Source organism: Pelodiscus sinensis, chromosome 2, assembly GCF_052426305.1.
Source record: "Pelodiscus sinensis isolate ZL-2025 chromosome 2, ASM5242630v1, whole genome shotgun sequence".
Taxonomy (NCBI): Eukaryota; Metazoa; Chordata; order Testudines; family Trionychidae; genus Pelodiscus; species Pelodiscus sinensis.
Window position 1 is genome coordinate 206,088,685 of NC_143053.1, and position 25,630 is coordinate 206,114,314.

Genomic DNA, 25,630 nt, shown 5'->3' on the forward strand with positions numbered 1-25,630 from the left:
CACGGGGTTGGGAAATCGAAGACCGGGCGTGGGTAGGGGGTGATCGCCGCGGTTGTTCTCCTCCCCACCCCCCGACGGGGAATGGTTGGGCCCCCAACAGGAGCTGCTGGGAGGGGACGGGAGTAGCGGGCGCGCGGGATCCCACTACGCGCCGCGCCGCGCCGCGCCGCGCCATGGCTCCCCCCCGCAGAGGCGAGCTGAGCCCGGAGGAGAAGCAGCTGCTGGCGGTTATTGCCCAAGGTGAGGCGGCGCGGGGGCAGCAGGCACGTGCCTGGCGGCGGGGGGCAGCACGAAGGTTCTAGGCGCCGCGCGCTCAGGCCTGTGGCACCTCGTGGTCGCTGCCGAGGCAGGGGCGCTTGGCCCCGCTTTCCCTGGGCTGGGCAGCCCCACGTGAGGCTGGTTTGCCAGGGGAGCGCCGGGCGTGTAGAGCCCCGCTGCGGGCTCAGGCCTGTTTCCGCTTCCAGGGTCAGGCTCGCTGCTCAGCCCAGCCGAGCCGCTCGCGGGGCCGGAATACTTGGCGCGGGGGCTGCTGCGGGAAATACCAGCGCGGGACTGGGCCACTGGCCAGGCTGGGATCGGGGTCCTCCCCCTACCTGGAATGGGGGGGGAGGGGAAGCAACTCAAACACTGACCTGCGTCCTGAAGGGCTGAGAGCTGCGGAGTTTCCTGCTTCTCTGGTTCCTCAAATCCAACAGGTGTAGCTCACTGCAGCCCTGTTTGCAGAGCCAGCGCTTGAGCGCACACAGGGCTCTCCACAGTTGCCCAGGGAACCAACTGCCCTCTTCCCTGTTAGTTTTCCTATTGCTGCTTAGACCCCAAGCCAGATTTAGGGGCAGGTGACCGCCTGCAATGCGGTGCCGGGGGGTTTCCGGGCAGTGAGTAGCGTTTGTGTTAGTGACAAAAGGGGGAATAAATGTTTGACAGAGCGTGTTTCAGGTATTTCCTGCGTGGATTCCTTTTATTTTTGCTAAAATAAGAATGGCCATACTGGGTCACACCAACAGTCCATCTCGCCCAGTATCCTGTCTTCCCCACAGTGGTCAATATCAGGTGCCTCAGAGGAAAGGAAGACACCCTAACCTCCATGAATCTATCTAGCTCTTTTCTGAACCCTGTTAAAGTCCTAGTCTTTACCACATCCTCTGGTAAGAAGTTCCAAAGGTTAATTGTGCGCTGAGTGAAGAAAAACTTCCTTTTATTTTAACTTCCTAGAATGTTCTGGGGCTTTGTAGAAGCTCATGGAGTCTTTCACATGTTCTGGGAATTAGATTTCCCTCCAACCACCTAGAACTGTGGTGTCCAACCAGTTCTGAAGCTGTAGTGAAGTAGCCACACTCAACTGGCCAAATAGCCACGTGTGGCTAGTAGCTAGCATGTTGGACATCCTGGGCCTAAAATGTTGTCAGCCATTGGTGGGAGAGTGTTGCCAGTCAGTAAGATATAAGAGCGAAAAGTCAGAGCCTAGCTGTGGTATTTGTGAACCTTGCTTTATTATATAATTGTACTTGTGTTTTAAGCCTTGAAGAATGTAAATAGGGATGCTAAAGGACATACTTAGAGATTCCTATTGAATCCCTATATATGTAGCAATAAAAAGAAATACTGTTACTACTTTTGCTATGCTTCACATGTAATGTTTAATTACTTTCTAGGACTGCAGAACATAAAATTTTTGCTTTCCTTACTGTCTGTTTTTTCCCTGTAGAAAATAAATATTTGATGCCTCAGAAGAAGCCTTTAGGAGCTCAGTATAGGCAACAAAAAGCTCAATTGCAGTATAGTTCCTAGCAAGAGGCAAATCTGATGAGAAAATACCTGAAACACAACAACACATTACAGGCTTTAGGTATCAGTGATTGTACCAATGCAGAAGAAGTTGAGCAAAGTGTAAATGATAGGAATGCTAAGGAATTAGCAGACTTACTGGAAGAGAAGGAATGGAAATGTGAGGAAAGTGGTGGATAGTCATTCAATTTTCCAGGCAATGCAAAGGAGAGTGATCATAAAGAAGAATGTAACTTACATGAAAAGTGGAGTAATGACAAAGAAAATCTGTTTTACATGAAAAGGAGAGAAATCATAAAGAAGAATTAGCCTTGTATGATGACAGAAAGCAACGAGAAAAATTTCACACCATAGATTGATACAGCAATCCTAAATTCTGCAGATATTGATCATTCAATTTTGAACAGGCCTAGCAAAATCGAGGCTATGACATTTTTTGTAAATGAGCACAACACTTTCCACTGCAAAAGAGTACTTGAAAATGCCTAGAAACTGAATCAACATTGATTAGTTTGTCAGTTGATGTTAAGTATTGTGTTCTGTTTTTTTGCAAAATATTTGAGAAGAATGCCAAACTGTTGCTTTGCTTTCTGCGTACAGTTACTGGCATAATTTAACTGATGCTCTGAAGCAAATGAAAAGTCACGTAGGCATTTTACAGCTTGCTCCATATGGATGGCAGTCAAATTCAGGCTCACCCTGAATAAATACATAGATGGAGAAAACCAGCATGATGCTTATGCAGAAACCCAGCACTAGAGGAACATTCTTGAGCATCTGATCTCAGTTACCCTCTTCCTTACAAACAGGGCTCTTGGATAAGTTATTCACTGAACGTAACAGTAACTGCCTCTATTTTGGTAGAGCTTTTTGGAAAATGTCAAGGAAGATGTTTGTGTGAGTACATGTGTTAAGTAGCTTGTGAAGAAGCTATGGACCATTACCGCAGCAAAACAAATTGATCTTATGGCAAGGAAGGTGATTGATAACATTGATATGTCTTGGCAAAGTGAAGTACTGTGCCAGAAAAAGGTCTAACGGAAACTTTATGAACCTTTTTAAATTAGAATACGATAATGCTTCAGGATTGCCGTGAACAAGGCTTTGATAGTGGCGTACAGCATTCACATGAAGAAACAGTGGCTTCCAGGCAAGGATCCTTGCACTGAATCCAAAAGCTTTCTTTATGCCTTGTGACTTTTATTCCCTCATTCTGGTTGTGTCAACAGCAGTATAATCTTTTTTAGATTCAGTATCTCTGGAGTACAGGCAGTCCCCGGGTTACGTACAAGATAGGGACTGTAGGTTTGTTCTTAAGTTGAATTTGTACGTAAGTCGGAACTGGTACATATTGTACCTCAGGTGTCCCCGATTCAGCTGCTGCTGAAACTGACCAGCGGCTGACTACAGGAAGCCCGAGGCAGAGCTGCTTTGCCCCGGGCTTCCTGGAATCAGCCGCTGATCAGTTTCAGCAGCAGCTGACTTGGGGACACCTGGGGTAGAGCAGCTGGGGTGCTGCCAGGTTGGTACCCGCAGCGCCGAGGTGGAGTGCTGCTGGGTTGGTCTGGTAGCGCCGACCCTTGGCGCAGCAGGACCAACCCGGCAGCACTCCAGCTGCTCTACCCCAGGCATCGGTGAGAAAAGTCTGGTCTTCTGGGGGGGCGCACTAGCTGCGCCCTCTCCCCCCCCCCCCCAGCAGACCAGGGAGACGCTGAGCGGCTTTTCTCGCCGTGGAGGATGCGGGCGGCGGGACCGCGGCACGTCTCGGCGGTCCCGCTGCCCGTGTCCTCCGCAGCGAGAAAAGCCGCTCCGCGTCTCCCTGGTCTGCTGGGGGGAAGCGCCGCCAGAGGCAGCGACAGTGGGGGAGGCACCCCGCACTAGCTGCGCCCCCCCCTCTCCCCCGTTTGTAACTAGGGGTCCGACTTACGTCGGATTGATGTAACCAGGGGACTTACTGTACTGCAAAAGATATATATCCTGTTTTTAGCATCAGCTATCAGGTGAAAAATCCTCACTGACACAGTTATGAATCTGAGGGTGAAGCTGCTATGTGACTCTTGCTGGGAGAGCTACTTTGATAGCATAAAGCTGGTGAGATACCAAGTGACTGAGGTTTATGATTCCCTGATGGAACTGACACAGTTGAGTAAAGCCAAAGCCAGAATCAGACACAAGGTGCAATGCTTGACAAAACAGATCACTGACTTCAAATTTCTGGTCTCAGTTGTGGTTTGGCATAATATCCCATTCCAAAAGTTGTAAGCAGGACCGTACAAACCCAGTCAATGGACATTGCAATCACCACTACTTTGAGTAACTGTCTTGATTTCATTGTGCTTTATAGAGACAATGGATTTGACAATGCTGTCACTGCCAAGGAAATGGTGGAAAACTTAGGAGTTGAGCCTGTCTTCAAGGGAATTTGTATTCATCAGAAGAAGACACAGTTTGGATATGAGACAATGACAAGCTCAGAATAAAAATTCAAGAGGGACTTTTTTTGTTGATGCCACTTGAGTGTCCTCTGGAAGAAGGGGTTGAACAAACATAGCACCTTGAAAAGACTCGGGGGGAGAGGGGGAGAGAGACCTCAGTAAGCTGCTGAAGGACAGGAAAATACTTTGGAACAAATGTATAGATGCTGACACCTGAGAAATCTTTGGATGTCAATGATAAACACCTCTATGTTGAATTGGGCAACATCGATAACATTTTGCTATACGAGAAACACTCTCCATTCCAGGTTTTCCAGTTCATTTATGATGCAGCGCTGAAGGATGCTTTTTCTAATGCATGGATAGCTTTGAGGATTCTGCTTAGGCTGCCAGTCTCGGACAGGTGGTGCGCACAGCCTTTTGAAGCTCAGGCTCATTAGAACATTATCTTTGGCAATGGCAGATAAGAGACTGACCTCAATTTCTACTGCTTGATGGTGCCATTGGCCAGCCTGTGGCGCTCTCTGACACGGTGTTCAGCTCATAAAAGCAAATTTAACCTTTTGAACTAGGGATGTTAAATTTTGATTAATCAGCTAATTTCCATCGACTGGTTGATGGGGGGGGGGGGAGGAGGTGCTCTCTATCCCCACTGTACCTCTGCCTTTTAAATGTAGTAAGAGCCACCCAGAATTATTATTTATTTATTTATTTTTGTAATCTGCCCCTTGACTTTTTAAAAATCAAGAATAGGAAAGTATAATTTGGGGGTTTTTTTTCTCCATGTGAAAGACTCACCAAATTATTACAAGGGAAACAGGGAAAATCACAGTAACCAGAGTTAAATCAAATTGCACGAAGTAACCCAGCTGAGTTCAGTGTGGTGGGAGATACTTTCTAATTTCTGTCAGTTACAAGTACTCTTCAAGTTACTGTTAGCAATAGTAAGCAAACAACCTGTAGTCCAGGGTGCTCCAAGAGAAATAAACATGTTCACAGTATTTTTCACTTACTTGACAATGTGCACAATTATAAGTATTCCAAAATTATCTGCTACTTGGCATGCTTATCTTGGGAGGTGAGAGAAATGAACTGAAGACACAGTCTCAAGAATTGTTATGCTGAAATGTGCTTAGAGAGCATCTCTGTGTCTCATTCTCCACCTCCCTATCCCCTAGGTCAAAATAAGCTTTACCATTCACTTAGAGGGTTCTAGAACTTTTTTATTATACAGACCACTTTGTAAAATACTGTCATGACCCACTCTCCTTCTCCTCTTCCCCCATTTTCCCACTTGTCTCTTTTTCCCAGTTATAGCCTGATCCAAAGCTCTTGGTCCCTAAAGGAGTCTTTACATTGACTGAAGTGGACTTTGGATGAAACTTTTATCCCTGTGGCTCAACTAAAAGGATTTTGTGGGCAAAAGTTTGGGCATTCATGCAGGCATAATGTACTCTTCTTCAAAATCTAAAAAAATGCCTTAAAATAACTTGGTATACTTTGGTTTGCTTATGCACAAAACAAACAAACATTCCAATAGCCTAACTGCTGAAATATTTATTAGTATCTGTCTTTAACAAACTCATGCCATGTAATTTATTTTTGTCATGGACAAAAGCATGGATATTGGGTTAGGACACTAGTTGAGGTAGGCTATGTCTAGACTACATGCCTCTGGCGACAGAGGCATGTAGATGAGGCTACCAGGCATAGGAAAATGAAGCGGCGATTTAAAGAATCGCCGCTTCATTTAAATTTACATGGCTGCCGCGCTGAGCCGATCAGCTGTTTGTCGGCTCAGCGCGGTAGTCTGGACACGCGGGTGTCGACATCAAAGGCATTTGTCGACCACCCAGGTATGCCTCCTGGGATGAGGTTTACCTGGGTGGTCGACAAATGCTTTTGATGTCGACACCCGCGCATCCAGACTACCGCGCTGAGCCGACAAACAGCTGATCGGCTCAGCGCGGCAGCCATGTAAATTTAAATGAAGTGGCGATTATTTAAATCGCCGCTTCATTTTCCTATGCCTGGTAGCCTCATCTACATGCCTCTGTTGCCAGAGGCATGTAGTCTAGACGTAGCCTAAGAGTGTGAGGGCTGGTCTGGAGTTTAGGTGCAGTAATCTTTTGGTCTTGATGACTGCTCAATCAAAAATACGGCCATTAATGTCTGACATGGATGTTTTATAAAAGTAATGTTCCACTAATTTGACTTTGAAACCAGTTCTCATAAAACTAAAGGTCAGAACCATTTATTCAGTACAGTACTATCATCACTTGCATTTTTTTTTTTTTTGATGAATTAGGAGTCATCTCAAATCCTCTGTTACTACTCTCAAAATAGTGGTCCACAGCCAAGCTTTTAACAGATTAGAATTTGAATCTCAAAACAGTTAGATCTACTCTGCATTCTGATAAACTTAGTTCATACTTTTTTTATATTTAATTTGGAGATTTTTATTATCAATTTACTTTTTTGCACACCTCACTTTTTCATCAATAGTAGCTATAAAATAAAATCTCTTCAGTGTAACATTAAAATTTATATACAGCAGAAAATATGGTCAATAGAAAAGCTATACCAAAACCATTATTGTATTCCATCTTATACCCCACAGGAATCCTAGAATACTAGACCTGGAAGGGACCTCAAGAGGTCATCAAGTCCAGACCTCTGCCCTCATGGCAGGACCAAGCACCAAATAGCCAAATTAAAATGCACTTACAATTTTTCTCCAGTATTTCTTGCCTTGATCAATGATGAACCCACTTCCCTCCTTTATTCTCTCTTCTCTCAACCATCCATGTCCTCTATAATTATTATAAAATACCATTGTAAGAGTTATGAGAGAATGATTTCAGGAAACCCACGCTCCTCCCTCTCACAAAACACTCAAGACTTTTTAGAGTGAATTCTGCTTGTGGAATCAGTATAGTAAGGTGCTGTTACAATCCAATTTTGTGAATTTGAATTTTAGGGTGGGTGGTGGTTTGGTTTTTGCTCAGAATAGAAAGGGTGTTACAGTTTAAACAAAAAAAAAATCATTCTTCATTCTGACCAACAAAGATTTCAAAGCACTGTGATAGCTCGCAATCAAATTAGTATTCAGCATTACTTGCAGAAGGATGCTAGTCATTATTTAAATGCATCTGCAGGAACATTTATATACAAATACCTTCAAGCATTCCCTCTCATGTATTTACCACGTCAGAACTATCCTGATGCACCTTATGAAAAAGATATATTAATTTTCCAAGCTTAAGTTCATAGAATAGGCTAATTTCTGTAAAGCAAGTCTAATTATATATAGGCTGTGTCTACATTGGTGTGATCTTGCGCAAAAGCAGTCGCGTTTGCGCCAAAACTTGCTGCCTGTCTACACTGGCTGCGAGTTGTTGCGCAAGAACGCTGATGTTCTAATGTATGAAATCAGTGCTTCTTCTGCAAGAACTCTGATGCTCCCGCTCAGGAATAAGCCCTCTTACGTGAGAGGCCAGTGTAGACAGGTAACATGAATTTCTTGCGCAAGAAAGCCCTATGGTTAAAATGGCCATCAGAGCTTTCTTGCGCAAGAGAGTGTCTACACTGGCATGGATGCTCTTGCGCAAAAGCATATCTCTTGCGCAAAGGCACATGCCAGTATAGACGCTCTCTGCTGGAAGAGTTTTTGCACAAGAACCCTTCCGCAAAAGAGTTCTTGCGCAAAATCATGCCAGTGTAGACGTAGCCATATTGATTTTAAAACTTCTTGACTTTTAGCTTCTATAATTTAATATTCATCCCTGAGTTTCTTCATGCTTGGTAACTTGCTAATTTAGTCTGAGTATTTTATTTAAAATCAGAAATAGAACTATTAGCAATGCTTTGATTCTTTGTTGCTTCCCTTTTAGCCCCTGACTTTTAATGGAGCACCATTTTATTTTATTTTTACCTCTTTTACATGTTACTTTTTTTTTTTTTTTTTCTTTTAAGGAAACACTGAAGAAGCTGGAAGGCTCTTGGGCAGCAAGAACGTCCGTGTCAATTGCTTGGATGAGGTACTTTTAATTTAGAAGTTTTGTTGTATCTTCTTAGTGAGTCTCTCAAGAAGTATTAGGTTGAATAGCTATCGAGAGGTCTGCAGGTTTCTTAGGAGCTAAATAACTATTATATAGCACATAGGAACTCAGAAGACTTCTGATTAGCTTTTTAACTTGCATTAGTAAGCCACTAAACTCTTCTTAATCTGTAAAAGTATTTCAGAGGATTAATATCTTTAAGTTTGGATATGATCTGTTCACTCTCAAATTCTGAACAGGGTTTTTTGACAGGTGAAATGGTATCATATGAGGCCCACAAAGAGTTTAGAATCTGCATTTCCTATTGAAGTTTTTCCAAATGTTAATTCTGAACAAATTCATGCGATCACAGGTTATCTCTGGCTCTTCAAGCAAACTCTGCATTACTGGATAATGGTGCCATCAAAACAAAGGTTCTTTGAGCCACAGAAAGCATGCTGGTTGGACTGTGACACTGACTAGCTCAGAGTGGATACAGCCCCCTTTAGTAACTGGGAGGAAGGAGAAAATCTCAAGAACGAACACAGACTAATCAATATACAACATGTTAGTCTAGGTTTACCATACATTTGGGTTTTCCCAGACACATCCACTTTTTGAGCTTCTTTTCCCTGTCCAGGCAGATTCTTCAAATAACAGGAAGTGTCCCAAGTTATTTGCAGAGCAGACAAGTTGTAGCTCAGAAAGAGCCCGCATTGGTCCTTCCCCTCCATCTGTAGCTGATTGGTCCACTCCTGGGCAAGCCATAGTTGCCAGATCCCACCCTTCCCAGGCCCTAGCTTTCAGTCTTGGAGAAGGAGTTCCTCAGGGAGGTTCTAAGGGACGACTGTTGCTGCATCTTGAACTTGCACCAGCCACCTTACTACCTTCCTTCCGATACCCCATTTAGTGCCCCCTCTGCCCTCAGCTCCTCCCCCTACCACTCTAGAAATGTTCTCCTTTTGGGAAACTAAAATATAGTAACCCTCTGTCAGTGTTTCTTAGAAATCACACCCTGCAGAGTACATTATCTCTAGGCATTGAGTAAGTCAAAGATATGCTCCCCCTCCCCCAATAAGCCTAAAAACTATACTATCGTTTTAAGCAGATATCTGCTCCTACTATGCAGCATGTTAGTTCTTATCGATATTTGGTCCAATGCATTTTGGAGGGATGGAGTCAAGGTTTCTGGATGCTTTCTCAAGAAATGATTGTATGCTGACTGTTAGACACTGTCCCCCAGACAGCATTTTTCCTTTCTGTGTCTGTACCAGAAGAGAGCAACAAGCTAAACAATGCACTAAACTAACCACATGATTAGATCATTTCAGACTTGTCAACTTTCCTCATGCAGGGTTAGCTGCATCCACACAGCTGTCTAAACTCCATTACCTAGATCCATTACAGAATTGAGAGGGTCCCTTTCAGACATTTTCCATTAAAAACAGTGACTCACTAAAATATGTTCCTGTCGTTTCTCCAGAATTAGGATGGTGTACACTGCCATACCTAGTGTTTTCAATTAAAAAAAGTGTTTGTAATTTTCATTCACTTCTCTGTCAGGGTCAGGTTACAGTCCTCAAAATAAGTCATCATGGTTCCTAAGTTCCATGGTTCTTCTGGTTACTCCAGAACAGTGGTTCCCAACACGGTGCCCGCAGGCACCATGGCACCCACAGGGGCATTTGTGTGCGTCCACCAAGTGCTCGGGGCTAGCCCCGCCCCAGGTGCCTGCGCGGTGCCAGAGTGCACGGGGAGCGCCAGCCCCGGGAGTGTGGCGAATTGGCCGCCAGCACCCTGGGTGCGCGGCGCATGGGGAGCGCCGGCCCCAGGCACATGGCGAATTGGCATCCCTGCCCCCGGGCGCGTGGCTATGTGAGGGGGGTGCTGGCTTTGGGTGCGCGGCTATGGGGGGTACTGGCCCCAGGCTTGCTGCAAATGGGCGGCCCCACCCGTGGCCACACGGCGCATAGGGTTGCTGGCCCCAGGCACGTGGCTCATGGCGGCCCCGCACCCAGGTGCGCGAGTGTCCCTGCCCTCTGGCGCCCGGCAGGCTAACGGCCATGCCCCCCTGGCGCCCGGCAGCTTCAAATGGTTGGGGACCACTACTCCAGAAGAATGTGCAGTGGGAATGGACTGAGCAACACATGGAAGCAGTGTCACAGCTGAAACAAGCCATTGTTATGGCTCCGGTGTTGATCACTCCAGTTCCTGAATTATCTTTTCACCTGGAGGTGGCAGTGAGTGTAAATACGTTGGCAGCCGTTATTTCACAGAAGAGGCATGGGAAAATCAGACCTATTGCCTATGCTTCGCAGGTGCTTTCTCCGGTAGAAATCATATATGACAACTGTGAGAAATACCTGCTGGCCACAAGTTGGGCTATTCAACATTTCACCTTCATAATTGGCCTCTGTCCAATCATATTCCACTCCTCTCACACACCTCCAATTCCTACTGTCAGACTCAGTTAAAGATGGACAGGTTTCCAATGCCGATCTAGCAAGGAAAAGACATTTCAGTGAAATTTATCAGAAGACCTCACATTTATCCAAATGTAGAGGAACAGTGGAGGGGATTAGGAGAGGAGAAATGGAAAGGAAGTGAGAAATCTTTGTCCCCCTCACTAGGGAAAAGAAGTCCTTTTAAGGATACCACTTCTTCATTGACAGGTCGAGTTTTTATGACCATGGTACTCCATATTCACGTTTTGGGATTTATGCCATTACTCCCGCAGGCCAAGGAGAACCCTGGAAGAAAACACATTCATGCATCCCTAATTTGGCTCAGTATGCTGAGTTAGCTGCAGTAGATTGCATGCTGGAACAGTGTGTGGGTACACATACTTGACTGGATGGTAATATTGGGACATCTTTTGAATATGCATGAATAAAACCACCTGCTACTGCCTTTAACCTGGTCCTGGATATGGAAAAAGTAGTTTGGCAGTTAACTGCAAGAAAGCCTGCTTCCTTAATTCCAAAGGACGGTTAGCTGGGTCTGGCAGAATCTGGTCTTATTTAGGTATCACAAGCTCATGAGGAACTGAGTCACACACATCCATCTGTGTACTGACCCAACTGATGATTTCACCATAGGGTCTGTCATAATTTCTAAAAAGAAATATTAGGAACAAATAATTTCTAGAACATACATTAATCCTTTCTTATCCCACTATACTACTGCTAAAGCCAACTCACACAGGGCAAATTAAATCCTGTAGGACTTGCATTACTAGCATTCCTACTAATTCCTACAGATTAAGATAGAGTGGAGAAGTATACAACAGTATAGCTACATAGTTGTAGCTGCATCAGTACAAATCCCTAATTCAGACACATTGAACCATCTTACTCTTTCTTTTTACTACATTAGTGAGGTGGGTTTACAGAAGTATTAGAACCAGTAAACTGTGCTGCTGTAGTTACATTGGTGTAGTTCTAAGGAAAAACCTTCAGCTACTGGGTGAACCCTTCACTCATATTTTTGGTATTGTGAATATATGGTAAGTGGTAGGAAGGTGGGGTAATATAGTTACAGCTTCATCAATTATAATTAAGAATTGACAGCATGATTTTCACAGTTGGGTGTCTGTACGTTTTGATAATTGAGACACTGAAAGAAGCCTGAACTAAATATTCTTACTCCCACCTGTATGCAGTAGAAAATACGTTCATTTGCTAACTTAAGAAGCTGGCAACTTTCCTAAATTTATAGGATATAATCTGTCTTTAACATTAAGTACATAGAGATCTTTGGCAAATGGGGATAAGTATTTTGTTTTTGGAAGACTAAATTGCATTGCAATAGTACAAAATAAAAGAAATGCAAATAAACCAATGTAATGAATGAAATTCACTATACCTACAGTTATAGTCCTTTTATCCAACATTTTGCTTTGGTTTTTTTTGCTTTTGTTAATGCACATGTCATATGAGGCATTGCACTAGGGCATGTAATTATTAGGTTGGAATCTTGATGAGTTCAAAGATGTATGAATGCAATTATCACGTGTGTATATTTCTTTCTTGATTCTTCTTTCATTAGCATGGCATGACCCCTTTGATGCATGCAGTATACAAAGCAAAAATTGACATGTGCAGGTTGCTCTTGCGACATGGAGCTGATGTTAACTGCAATGAACATGAGCATGGATATACTGCCTTGATGTTTGCCGGACTCTCAGGTAAACTCTTTCTAAGGTATTTTCAGATTTTTATAATAGTGTTATCTGGACATGGACAAGAGGCCTATGAACAAGTTGTATTAGTTCATCATCAGGATATTGCCCTAGGAATAATAAAAATATTCTTTTAGTTAAGTAATGGCAATACATATGGGTCTGTGTAACTGCAGAAGTACTGGTACAACCAGGTATGTAGAAAAGATGCTGATAACCACGGGGTCTCAACCTCCCAGACCACAGGCTGTCCCCAGTTGGAGCAATTGTGCAATCTAGGCTGGGACTCCCAGCAGGCCAGGGAGGAGAGGCTGTCCATTATTGACCTTCAAGCCCCACCCCTTCCTGCCAACATGGCTTTGGGGATTACCGGGATTGGCGGGACTGGCAGTGCACAGAAGCAGTAGTTACACTCCCTGTTGCGGCGGGAAGCAGAGTGCAGCGAAACGAGTGTACTCACTCAGTGCGCTCCTCTGCTCTCGTAGCTCCTGTCGCTGCAGGAAATGCAGGGAAGCACAATCACCACTACCGTGCAGAGCCAGCCCCTCTACCCCCCCAGTGATCTCCAAAGCCATATCCTCAGGAGGGGAGAGGGTGGAGCAGTGGCAGGAAGGGGAAGGGCTTGAGGGCTGGTAATAGACAGGCCACGCACCTGGAGTCCTGGGCCAGATTATGCACTCATTCCAGCTGGGGATGGATTGTGGGTCAGGAGTTTGAGACCCCTGATTCTGACTAATTTTGTCCCATATTAAGTTGATTTGATCAGCTATTTGAGGCATATACTATATAATTCCTGCTGTGTAGGGAGGCATATTGCTGTACTTCTTCTTGGAGCCTTAAAATTCCATCTGTTTTGCAAAGATTTTCCTGCACAGCATTGTGAATTCTGTTTAATTACATTGAGTTCCAATGAAAGATGCTTCCATACTGAAAGATGTTTGGACTTTTAAGACTCAAACATTTTAACTTTTAATAAGCAGTGCCATTTTAATACTTGCGAGGTGTATCAAAATTAGGCTTTCTGTTCAAAGAATTGGCCTAAGAAGATTTGAGTTCACTTGAATGTATTTAGCCAAATTTTGCAAGGGGCAGATCCCTCGCCCAATTTTCTTCTTCCGGAGATTGATCACTAACAGTTCACTGTATGTGTCTCGTTCTTGAGCTTTGAGTGCCATTTGTTATTTGTGACTGGTCAGATGGAATTGTTTCTGTTCCCTAATTTAAGTAATCAATAATTCTCTTGCAATCAGGAAAAGGGCTTTAAATCTGTTGTGGGGAGGAGTAAAAGATAAAGATTAGGGAAGTTTTAACTTTTCTGGGTCACTCATATTTTTCCCAAAGCATAATACCTAGAGAAATTAAGTATTTATCTTAGCTATATGTGGAGATGTTATGATGATTTTAGTTAAATGTAGAGTGAAATCAATGGCCCACAGTCTCCAATCTGAATACTCCTGGATGTTGGTATTCAGACCTTTAATCTTTCATTTGAAAAAAATGTGAGCACAGCTGAAGCAGTGTCACTCTAAAATTAGAGCAAATGCAAAAACATTTATATTTTTTTCCTTTGTAGTCACACCACCCTAGTCAGCACTCCCACAAAAACAAAGTCAAGGAAGAGTACACCTGGAAAATACAACCAACAAGTCTGGTCACAAAGTGTCTTTTTTAGTCTCCCTGAAGGGCATCAGTTAAGTGATATAATTTTGCCATTAAATATAACTTCATCTTATTTATCCCAGACTGAACACCTGGTTCCCACTGGGAAGAAAGGAACAACCTATTCTCTGCTCTGTGCTTTTGTTCCATAATAGTACTGAATTTGTTCTTTCCTTAAAGACAAGATGCTGCAGTACTGTCAAACTTGAATAGCAGATCTTGCATCTATATTGCTCCCTGTTGGGGAGGGCATAAGTCGATACACACTGGATTCAGTGGGAATTGAAAATGCATAACTGAGGACAGAATCTGACCCTGAGAGCATGAATTTTTGTTCCTTGGGCTTTACAAATAAGAGAAATATTTCTGGCTGTTCAATCCACTGTTTAAACCAAGGATATCAAGGATTTGTTGTCAGTGTTGTTCCTTTTAAGTCTTAAAATTCACCTTGAAATTAGCCACTGGTCTTTTCAATTTATGGGCATCTACAAAAGAAAACACAATTCTGTATGTCTTATCCCTATATACAGGCAGCAAAGAAATCACCTGGATGATGTTAGAAGCTGGTGCAGAGACTGATGTCGTCAACTCTGTGGGAAGGACAGCCGCTCAGATGGCTGCTTTTGTGGGTAAATTGAAATTATCTCTTGATTTTTACTTAGGCTATAAGACTAGATGGTTTGGCAGATTAAGAGGTTTCTTTCTTGAGGGAACATTACTTGAAATTTTTGCATTAATTGGCTAAAAACAAAAGATTAGATTTTATCCTATGTCTTCTCTTATAGTGAGCCAGCAGTCAGTCAGATTTCATTCTTAACAATGTAAAATATCTGTGGTCCTCCAGACAGACTGGGAAGTGCTTAATGTGTACAAACAGAAGTATGTATTTAAGTTTTAAGGCAATGTGTGTTAGTGCAAATAGCTACTACTCAGTCTGGAGGAGTCAGAACGGGGCTTGGAATCAGATCCCAAGTCCTGATGTGGACTCTGCCACTGATTTGTTATGGATGATTCACTTTACTCTCTGCTCAGTTTTTCCATCTATAAAAAAAGGAAATAATAACATTTACCAGTCTGCATCTCAGGGTTGTTAGGAGAACTGCCTAGCAAGTATTATTTATCTAATGATTACAGCAGGATACTGTAGACCTGAGTTCTGTTTCCACTTCTGCTATTGATTTGCTGTGGGTGTCTTTGGGCAAAGCACAAAGCCAGTCTGTGTCTGTTTTTCCATCTGTAAAATGAAGATCCTTGTGCTACCTTCGCAAAATGCTTTGAGATATTTATATATCATCCAAGTATAATGTATTAATATAACACCTTTTCGCCTGTCTAAACAAAGATGCATTTAAGATTCTCTAGTTTTTCAGGTTACCTTTTTCTTTCTCATTAATTAACCAGTGCTCTAAATCCCTGAGATTGATGCTTACACGTTTCAACCATCAGTGACTTATCCTCTTCTCCTTCTCGTCTCTTTTCTCCCAGTCTTGATGAACTTTTCTGATGCATTCTTCTTCAGCTCTACTTTGCACTGATTAGGCCTCATTTGGAGTATTGTGTCCAGTTCTGGGCATCACATTTCAAGAAAGATGTGGAGAAATTGGAGAAGGTCCAGAGAACAGCCAGAAGAATGATTAAAGGTCTAGAGAACATGAGCTATGAGGGAAGACTGAAAGAATTGGGCTTGTTTAGTTTGGAAAGGAGAAGACTGAGAAGGGACATTATAGCAGTTTTCAAGTGTCTAAAAGGATGTCACAAGGAGAAGGGAGAAAAATTGTTCTTCTTGTCCTAACATCAGAGGCCAAGAAGCAATTTGCTTAAATTGCAGCAAGGGAGGTTTAGGTTGGACATTAGGAAAAACTTCCTAACTATCAGGGCGGTTGAACACTGAAATAAATTGACAAGGGATGTTGTAGAATCTCCATCACTGGAGATAAATTTAAGAGCAGGTTGGATAGATATCTATCAGGGATGATCTAGACCAGGGGTTCCCAACCTTTTTCGGTCCCCGTACCCCCTTGGCTTTTAGTAAACCTTCCCGTACCCCCTATTCAATATGAAAGGAAATACATTCTAGACTCTAGAATCCACAACTTTTTTCACTAACACTATTACTTTTGGAATATTTCAATTAGGATAATCTAGTTATTTACCAAATATTCCCCATACCTCCTTGACAAGCTTCTTATATCCCCTGGGGGTACATGTACCCCAGATTGGGAACCCCTGATCTAGATGATGCTTGGTCCTGCCATGAGGTCAGGGGACTGGACTTTGATCTCTTGAGGTCCGTTCCAGTTCCAGTATTCTGTGATTCTATTAATGTGTGTTAGGCCTGGGGAAAGATCCCTCCTTCCCTGCTTACATCCTGTGCATCTTATAGACAATGCTCTGACCTACTTTTATGAATAGATTACTCTCTTAAAATGAACAGCAAGAGGTGCAATTGCCAGGGATCTCCTCTTGAAAAACCTGCTGACACCAGTATGGAAGACCCCTGTATGTTTTTGTATAAGAAAATATGTGGGAATTATTGAGAGGAATACTGACTCTCCTCGTGGTTTAGTCATAAATATATTTTTAAAGGAACCTGGGGAGAAGAAATTAGAGGGCTCCTTCTCTCCGCTCCTACAGGATGGCATCTTGCATGTACTTGTTTACTGTCAGAACTTAAAAATTATGTTGGACCAGCTCCTGTGGGGATTGGGTGGGAGTGTAACTAAATTAAATTTTCACTCTTCATGTTTTTTTTTCTTTAGGTCAACATGATTGTGTGACTATTATCAACAACTTCTTTCCACGGGAAAGGCTAGACTACTACACTAAACCACAGGGACTAGATAAAGAACCAAAACTGCCAGCAAAGTTAGCTGGGCCTCTTCACAAGATTATTACTACTACAAATTTGCATCCTGTTAAGGTGAAGTAGGGTGTACGTCTCATTTATTGGTATAGGACCACATCCTGTAACTCTTAGGTTGATAATTATCTTTTTGAAATCTAGGGGATTACTTGCAAAATAAAGTGATTTTTGAAATCCGAAGGGGAGGCAGAATATGACCCATAATTAAGAATATTAAATTTGAGACATCGAGCTAAATGATATTTTTGCAGCATTATGACTTGTTTGATGCTCATGCAAGGCATCATGAGTATGGTAAACGTAAATCATTAACTGCGTTCACATCTCTGGTTACACAGATTTAGTTCAGTATATTATAACACTCTTACTTATTGCCCTCTTACTTTGTTAATTCTATAGTGGTAAACCTATATCCTGCAATTCCATCGCCTCATCTGTGCACCTCAGAGAGGGGATGTTGGGCCAGAGTAATCATTGAGCTGCTTCGGGAGGAGCAGCTTGCCCTTAGTTTTGAAAGTCTTGGATAGTAACTATGAATTACAGTATATTTATTACTCAGTAATAAGATGCTCTGTTAGCAAAGAAAGAGAGCACATGGGAAGAGAAAATAGATTGAAAATGGAAGAACATCAGAAGTCCTATTAAAGTTAACTATTTTAAGTCATCTCACCTATATATTTGTAACTAACATGCTTAAAGGAAAAGAGTTTCTCGTTACATTAAACTCTTTTTCCTGATCCCCATAGATTGTGCTGCTGGTCAAAGAGAACCCCCTGTTGGCAGAAGTAGAAGCACTGCTGAAATGCTGCAGGGTGTTGGATCTGATTTGTGAGAAGTGCATGAAACAGAGAGAGATGAATGAAGTATTGGCTATTAAAATGCACTATATTAGTTGCATCTTCCAGAAATGTATTAATTTTCTCAAAGAACGAGAGGATAAACTGGATGGATTAATCAAAAGGTATGCATATATACAGAATGTAAGAGTAATCTGAGTGTCTATACACGAGCTAACTTTATGCTTATAAAAATAATGCATCTATTGAGATGAGGTGGAGATATACTATTGCTTACTTTGGCTTTTGTGATTTTAAAAAACTGCCAATATTAAATGGCATTGTTTGAAAGACTCCAGCTCAGCATTGTGCAGGGGAGCCCTGGTCCCTCCACAGGTGTACAAAAAGCACCCAGTTCTCATGCAGTGCAAAGTTGGGTACATTCATCAGCACTGAACACCTCATTCAGCACCTGGGTGGGTGTGTTAAACTGGTCTGGCCATGGTCCTGAATGCGCTAGAGCATGAGAAAGGTAGGTGGTGCATGCATGTGTGTGTAAGAGTGATGAGAACTACACTATCAAATCTGTAGAAGGGGTCACCTCTGAGCACGTTGCTTTCTCCATTCTGCTCCCTAGCCCAGACTAGCAGCATAAAGCAGAAATCCCATTTAAAGCCAATGGAATTTTTGCTTCTAAGTCAGTTTGGTTTGTAAACATCATGTGGGATTTTCAAAAGTACCTAATGCCAACAAGCTATTTTGATTAGTTGCCTATCGTTGAGGCTGTAGAGTTCCCCCTGCCTTCAGTGGATGCATAGGTGATTCTGAAAACTGGTTTATAAATGAAGAAAACAAGCCTGTTTCTAAAATATTAAAATCAGTTAATACAGCAGTGATTCAAGAAATAAGAGGCTAAATAAGGGAAAAGAAAAGATAAGATAGCTATAGTGAAGTCAGGACAGTAATATGGTATGACTAATAGAATTTTAAACAAGAACTGTACCTCCAAGCCTTGTGTATTTAAACATAGTATAATCTCTCTAATAAGGTGTATGTCTGGCAATGCTGATATTGAGCTAGTTCATTGAAATATAGTGTGTCTAGATTTCCAAAACTTAGCTGTAATAAATATTTTATACTTCTAAAATTATGTACAAAAATCTTCGTGTTCATTTTTAACTTAACTGTGATTTTGACACTATGGAAATTACTTCGAATCTGAATCTTGCAATAGGAGGAAAGTTGCACTATGAGGAAGGAAGCCAGGGGAACAGCAGAATAATTAACAGCCTGAAGCATGCTTGTCAGTAAACACTAATCATTAGTTGCTTGGGGATCTTCATTTAACTTTTCCTTCAAAAATGTCAGTCTATTGAAAGGCAGAGATACAGATGGTTTTCCTGTGTATCAAGAGAAGTTCATCAGGGAATGCATTCGAAAGTTTCCTTACTGTGAAGCTACCCTGCTCCAGCAGCTGGTGAGGAGTATTGCGCCTGTTGAAATTGTAAGTGTATCCAATTAATTAAAGAAGTGCTATTTTAGAAACATATTAACTTAGCCCAATAGTAAAACCTTGATATTCAATTGAAATTTAACAAGTCTTTGTGTCCTTTGGCTTATTTCCTCTATGATGCAAATGTTTTGAATGTCCCCTGAGACATTTTTTAAAAATTGGGATTCTAGGGACTTCTTCTGTACCAAATTAAAATAATGTTCTAATTATGACAAAACAACAAAACCAATGGAAGATTGCAAATGTCCTCTGATATCAAGACACATGGTCATATCTGCGACAATAAAATTAAGTGGTGCCCTATTATGCAGACATACTGGAGAATTGCTTCACCGCATGCCACAAATGGGAATGGATACAACAAACATTTACAGGTTAATTTCGGCACCATTAGCTAAAAGGACAACAGCCATGGTTTACAAATAGGAAAAGACCTCTTCTTCATTTCTTCCAGGATACAATAAGCAATAGATTACAAGTGTCTAAAAAAATCCACGAGAAAAAGCATTTTGTTTGTCCTCTTGCAGAGGACACTAGTAAATGCATGGATTACAATAAGAGAATATTCAGTGTGACATTAAGAAGTCCCATGTGCTCTGCCTAAAGCCACACTTAATGCTAAAGTGGTACTGATCGATACAGCTTTTCAGCTATAAATATGATTTATCAGAAGCACAGATGCTACTGTGTTTATGTAATGTTACCATTTAGGGCAAGGATGGGCAATCAGGAATGGTGGATGGGCCACATGAGTGGCTCTCTTTGACACAGAAGCCCACAACCCACTGAGGTTTCTCACGAACCCTATGACCTCCCTGTTTGTCCCACCTCCCTCACGCACCTCTCATGCATGCTAGAGCCCCACAGCCCCACATTTACCTGCTCCTCCCTCTCCCTCCTAGCACTTTCGGAGCATGCGAATTGCCTGTTTTGTGCTTCATCACTGCTCCTCCCTCTGCTTCCCAGAGCTGGAAAGCTGCATACAGCTGATTCAAAGCATTCCAGCTCTGGGAGGGAGGGGAAGGAGCGGAGATGGAGAGCAAGTCAGGAAATACAAAGCTCCTCTCAAAGTTCTGGGAGAGAAGAAATGATGAGCAGAAAATGCTGGGCTCCGGTGTACTGGTGCCCAAGAGGTATATGGGGACTAATGCAGCCTGGGGATCCGCAGGCTGCAGGTGGAACCCCAGTGGACCACAGGTTGCCTGCCACTACTTTAAGGCCAATTATGCCCAAGACTAAGTGGACACAGTTCTGCTTGAAGTCATCAGATTTTGTGTCTGTTTAGCTAAGGGTAGGATTTGGCCCTTCATATCAAACTTATTGGATCTGCTACAGTATTTTGAAAGCTAATATAAAAGCTCTGAAATCCTGGCCAGCAGTGTCTTTTTGCAAATCAAATAGTGAGGAAAGATTTTGCACATAGACTAGTTCTTAAAGCAGGGGTAGGCAATATTTTTTGGTGGGGGGCCACACCAAGAATTACGAGAGTGATCAAGGGCTGCACTTTTCTGTGGAGGGAGTGTGGGGTCTAGAATGGAGGTTGAGTGTAGAAGGGTGCATGGAGTAAGGGACTAGGGTGTAGGAGATGGTGTTAGTTCTGAGAGGGTGTTTTGGTGAAAGAGAAGGTTGTGACCTGGGATTGGGGTGTAGGATCAGGGAGGGAGTATGGGTGTAGGGGAGGGGCTCTAAGGGGAGGTGCAAAGTCTGGGAGGGAATTGTGACCTGGGACGGGGGAATGGGGTGCAGAGTCTGGAAGGGTGTTTGGGTGCAGGAGAGGATTCTGGCCTGGGGGAGGAGTGAAGAAGGGGGTACAGTGTCTGGGAGGGAGTTGTGACGTGGGGCAGGGGGTTGCAGATGGTTTCAGTGGTGACCTGGGGGGAGGGAGTTGAGGTGCCAGAGGCAGGCTCTGGCTAGGAGCCGCTTACCTAAGCATCTCCTGACCAGCAGCCCTGCAGTATCCACTGGACAGGCTGGGCCCCCTGTGCTGCAGCAACAAATCACTTTAAGCTGCAGGCTGTTCCCTCCATGTGACTCTCAGCTCCAGGAGGGGGAAGAGGCTTGCACTGCCTCCATCCCCCAGGTCAATCTCTCAGCTCCCATTGACTGGTTGTTTCCAGCCATTAGGAGCTAAGAGATTGGCTGGGGGTCACTTGAGCTGAGGATTGGACTGTCAGTGGTGAGATCACACGAAGCCTCCCCCTCCTTGCAGAGCAAAGAAACCATGGACTGTGCTTTAAATGGGGACAGCTGTGTGCCTTATTGTCCTGGCAGAGTGGTCCACAGGCTGGATCCAGTGGCTTGGCAGGCCAGATCTGGCCTCCTGGCCATATTTTGCCCAGCCCTCTTTTAACGTGATGGCATCATGAAAATACGGATTTAAATATTAATTCTAAACTGCTTATACTAAAACTGGATTTAACCTTTTAAGTTAGAATAAAACAATTACTATTTCCCTTCTTTAGAAAGTGCAAACTAGACAAACCTAAGCTACAGCTGTTTGCCTGAGTGAAATGAATGATAGTTAGTGGAGGGATCTGCATTACCATTGGGTTCTCTTGAAAATGCATAGACATACCAGGCACTATGCTCTTAAGTTATAAATTGCCAAAACTTCCTGCTAAATATGCATTTCATATTTCTAAATCATGTTTTTCCTCCTTATTGCTTAATTCTTTTTCCTTCTCTCAGGGCTCTGATCCTACTGCTTTCTCTGTACTTACACAAGCCATTACTGGCCAAGTGGGCTTTGTGGATGCTGAATTCTGTACAACCTGTGGGGAAAAGGGAGCAGACAAAAGATGTTCTGTATGTAAAATGGTAAGAGACTGTAGTTGGAATTTTAAAAATGTAATGCCACTAGAACTTGAAGATAGACAAATTCAAACTGGAAATATGCACAATTTTAAATTGTGAGACTAAGTAAGCATTGGAACAAGTTACTAAGGATTAGGGTTGATTCTTGATCACTGAAAATTTTGTTAATTGATTGGCTGTTTTTCTAAAAGATATGCCTTGAAATTATTTTGGAAGTTCTATGAACTGTGCTGTATAGAAGGTGATCATAATGAGTGGTCCTTTCTGGACTTGTAATCTGTGAATGTATTACTGCCAGTCTGAAAAAGGAAGGTACTTGCTGGTAAATATAGCTCTTTGAAAAATGCTCCTATATGCTCAGACTCATTGGGTACAAAGCACCTGCTTGTGGTACAGGTATCTTGACTCTAAATAGTAAGAATATTTAAAGCCCTAAATAAGGCTGTGTGGAGTTACCATATGTTGTGGATTTCCTAAATTAATTACACTAGAACAATGGTTTTCCTGTGCAATAATGTATAGAACACCTATTCTGAGTGACTTTATTAACTTTAAAATTGTAATTTCCAATATCCTAATTAAATATGTAGTTTTATCTCCACATACAATTAAATTGTTGTATTGTCTTGTTATATGAAGGTGAAGTAATGGCTGTGGAAACTTTCAGGTTATTTATTGTGATCAGAACTGCCAGAAAATACACTGGTTTACCCATAAAAAAGTTTGTAAGATACTGAAGGATGTCCATGAGAAGCAAGAGCTAGAGGCTGCCAAAGAAAAACGGAGGCAAGAAAAAAAGCGAGAGAGAGGTCAGATCCACATTTTGCTAACAAAAATTAATCCTGCATTAATAAATTCTGCTACAAGAAGCAAAAGTAAATGGTTACTGCATGCACTGAGGTTTAATAGACTCTCTTGGCAGGAAAAGTGCCAGTAATTGTTGGAATGCTTGACTTCTTATTTGTGAATTCATAAATGTGTATATAGTAATAGAAATACACATGACTCTTGAATAGAATAGGGCATCAGGAGTTATAACTTTACTGATTCAAAATCCTAAAGCTCTGATCAAAAAACCCAAAAATTCTCACTTTACTTCACTGTATAACTGGAGGACCAAATGACAAGTTGGGTAATAAAAACAAAACAGTCACCCCACGCCCTAACCCACCATCCAAAAGGTTAACTCAGAAGTTAACTCTTTGCTATATTGTGGGGATGGAGAGAGGAACAAGGAACTCTTATGTGAGTTTGTGTGGGAGTAGTTATTTTGGTTGGTTGGTTGGCGTTTTTTTTTTCCTTGTAACCACTAGCAAAAGAACAAACTGAAGCTCCTGCAACAAAGTAAAGATGTCTGACATTTTTTCTATATGTGATAAAAAGGAAAATCTCTAATGAAGTAGCATACATGCTCATTGTCTCACTTCCTGTCTCTTAGTGCCTCTCTCCCATTTTATTATCACTAATTTATGTTTTAACTTTATTGTAAGCAGTTACAAAATACAGGAACTATGTCATGCATGTTTATGTATAGGACTTAGGCTGTTAAAATACAAATGCATAGCAGTTCTTAGCATATGAGGAAGCTGTAAACAACTTGTCCTGGTGACCATCTCATGAAAAACTTAAAAAGCCAAAATGGGCTTTAATCACTAAGTAGACTTCCAATTTTCTTTTTAAATCATGGTCTCTAATGCCCAGACTACTTAATTTAGACAAACCAAATATGATTTTCCCCAAAACACTTTTTGGAATGTCAAGAGTAACATTGAGCTACTTTAAGCCTGGTCAAACAATAAAAGTCAGCTTACACCAGCCAATCTTTTTTTGGCATTTAGCTTGATTCTTACTAGACAGATATTCTCTGTTATATCTTATAACCTCTTATGCAAACCTGTATTTGCCACTTTTCTCACAAAACTTCCTAAGTTCTTTGTTAGGTTACAGTTATTTTTTCTTAGTCAGTAAGTCATGCTTTGGTTTCTCATTCCTTGAAATACCAGTGCCTTAGACTAAAATAAGTTTGAAATGAAAGTTTGATTAGAGTAGGGCACTAAGCTAACCTATTCACCCAGTATCATAATAGCATGCACCAGTTCCAGCAGTCATCATGGAGACAAAATTGATTATTGAAGAGAAAGCATCATGGGAAGTTTTGTCTGAGTGAGGTATCCAGGGTAGTTTCCAACATAACTTAAAATCTTGCTAGACAGAATTTCAGTGTTTGAAGTCACTTAAGGAAGCAGAGCTACATTATTACTTTTAGAAGAATGAATATTAGGAAACTTGTTGATAGCAGTAACAAAGGTGAATAAACTTTTCAGGGAAACAGAGAAAGTACCTGCCAAAGTCAGCCTTAAGAATAACAATATATGTTCTTGTGTGTGTTCTGGGGGTTTGTTGATTATGGGATTTGTGAGATGTATATGTCTTTTATTATTATTATTATTATTCTTTTTAGATGAAGCACAAGCAGCCAGTCTTAGTCCCACAAATGAGGAACAGTCAGACCATCCTCCAGAAGCTACCGAAGAAGTGGACTCTCATCATGCAGTTAAAAGAACAGAGGAAAGTGTGCTTAACAAACAGCCATCAGCCCCCCAGCTTCATCTTGACAATCACTCTGAAAGCGAGACTAACTTAGCTGACATTGCTGTACAAAAAGTTCAAGAATCTGAAGAGTAAGATGATGGTGGCACATGACATGTCTTGGCTAAAAGCCCCTGTACTTTAAATGTCATGAGGCATATTCTAAGTTGAATATGTTTATAACCCTCATTGCCTAGCATATGCAAGACTTCCTGTGTGAAACAGCATATGTTTATTTTTCCTGAGTTAAGAAACAGGCCAATATAATCATAGGTTGTCAAGACAAGTCTTGTATTCTGGTCAATACTACATTTGCATATATCCCCCTGGTTGTATCTACAGTAAGTGTAGTAAATCTATGAATATCTGTGGAAAATGAGCCACTCGTTAGTAAAGTGGGAAAATAGTCAAATAATTTGGATTGTCCCAGTAAGTGAAAGATTTTTCTCCATGTGCAATAAAAGTGAAACTGAGATAGTCATGTGAGATTTTAGCAGTTAAATTACTTTACAGTTCTGCACAACATTATCTTTTTGAGAATCTTCCTCTAGATTCTGAACACTCTTCAGATGAGTTGGTTCCCAATATTGGTGCACAGAAATATATTAATTTGTTTTGTGACAGTTTTCATTAAATGATACTGCTGATCTGGCTGCCTCAAGTTAACTGTGAAATGCATGTTTTAAATAGATTACTTATTTGTTCAGAGAAACAAGTTAAGTGAGGTGATATCTTTTATTGGACCAACTTCTTTTGGTGGTAGGGACAAGGTTTTGAGTTTCACAAAGCTTTTCTAGGGTCCAGGAAGGTAACCTCTAAGTACAAGGTAGGACAGTTGTTAAGTGATTCACAGATGCTGTAGGAGATGACTTCAAATGAAGTGGGCAATTATTTGTTCAAAGATATTCAAGTCTGTCACAAATCAATGAAATGATTAGCCCCAACTTTTTAATATTAAACATTTACATTGACTAAA

General features: G+C 41.9%; 1 protein-coding gene across 2 annotated transcripts; it reads left to right on the forward strand.

Annotated features, from left to right (window-relative positions):
- Positions 1-44: 44 nt before the first annotated feature.
- On the forward strand, positions 45-25,630 carry ANKMY2 (ankyrin repeat and MYND domain containing 2). Of its 2 annotated transcripts, none has more exons than XM_075922274.2 (10): positions 45-240; positions 8,196-8,260; positions 12,308-12,446; positions 14,630-14,728; positions 16,859-17,019; positions 17,709-17,923; positions 19,107-19,242; positions 21,940-22,068; positions 22,733-22,874; positions 24,527-25,630. In XM_075922274.2, the coding sequence occupies exons 1-10, from the start codon at positions 174-176 to the stop codon at positions 24,748-24,750; spliced, it is 1,377 nt and encodes a 458-aa protein (XP_075778389.1). In that variant the 5' UTR covers positions 45-173; the 3' UTR covers positions 24,751-25,630. The 2 variants fall into 2 exon arrangements, with proteins under 2 accessions (XP_075778389.1, XP_075778391.1); XM_075922276.2 differs by lacking the exon at positions 45-240 and adding an exon at positions 376-695.

Coding starts and splice junctions, on each gene's coding strand:
- ANKMY2 (XM_075922274.2), top strand. CDS start 174: ATGGCTCCCCCCCGCAGAGGCGAGCTGAGCCCGGAGGAGAAGCAGCTG. Junction 241..8,195: donor GCTGGCGGTTATTGCCCAAG/GTGAGGCGGCGC, acceptor TTTTCTTTTAAG/GAAACACTGAAGAAGCTGGA. Junction 19,243..21,939: donor GTATTGCGCCTGTTGAAATT/GTAAGTGTATCC, acceptor TCCTTCTCTCAG/GGCTCTGATCCTACTGCTTT.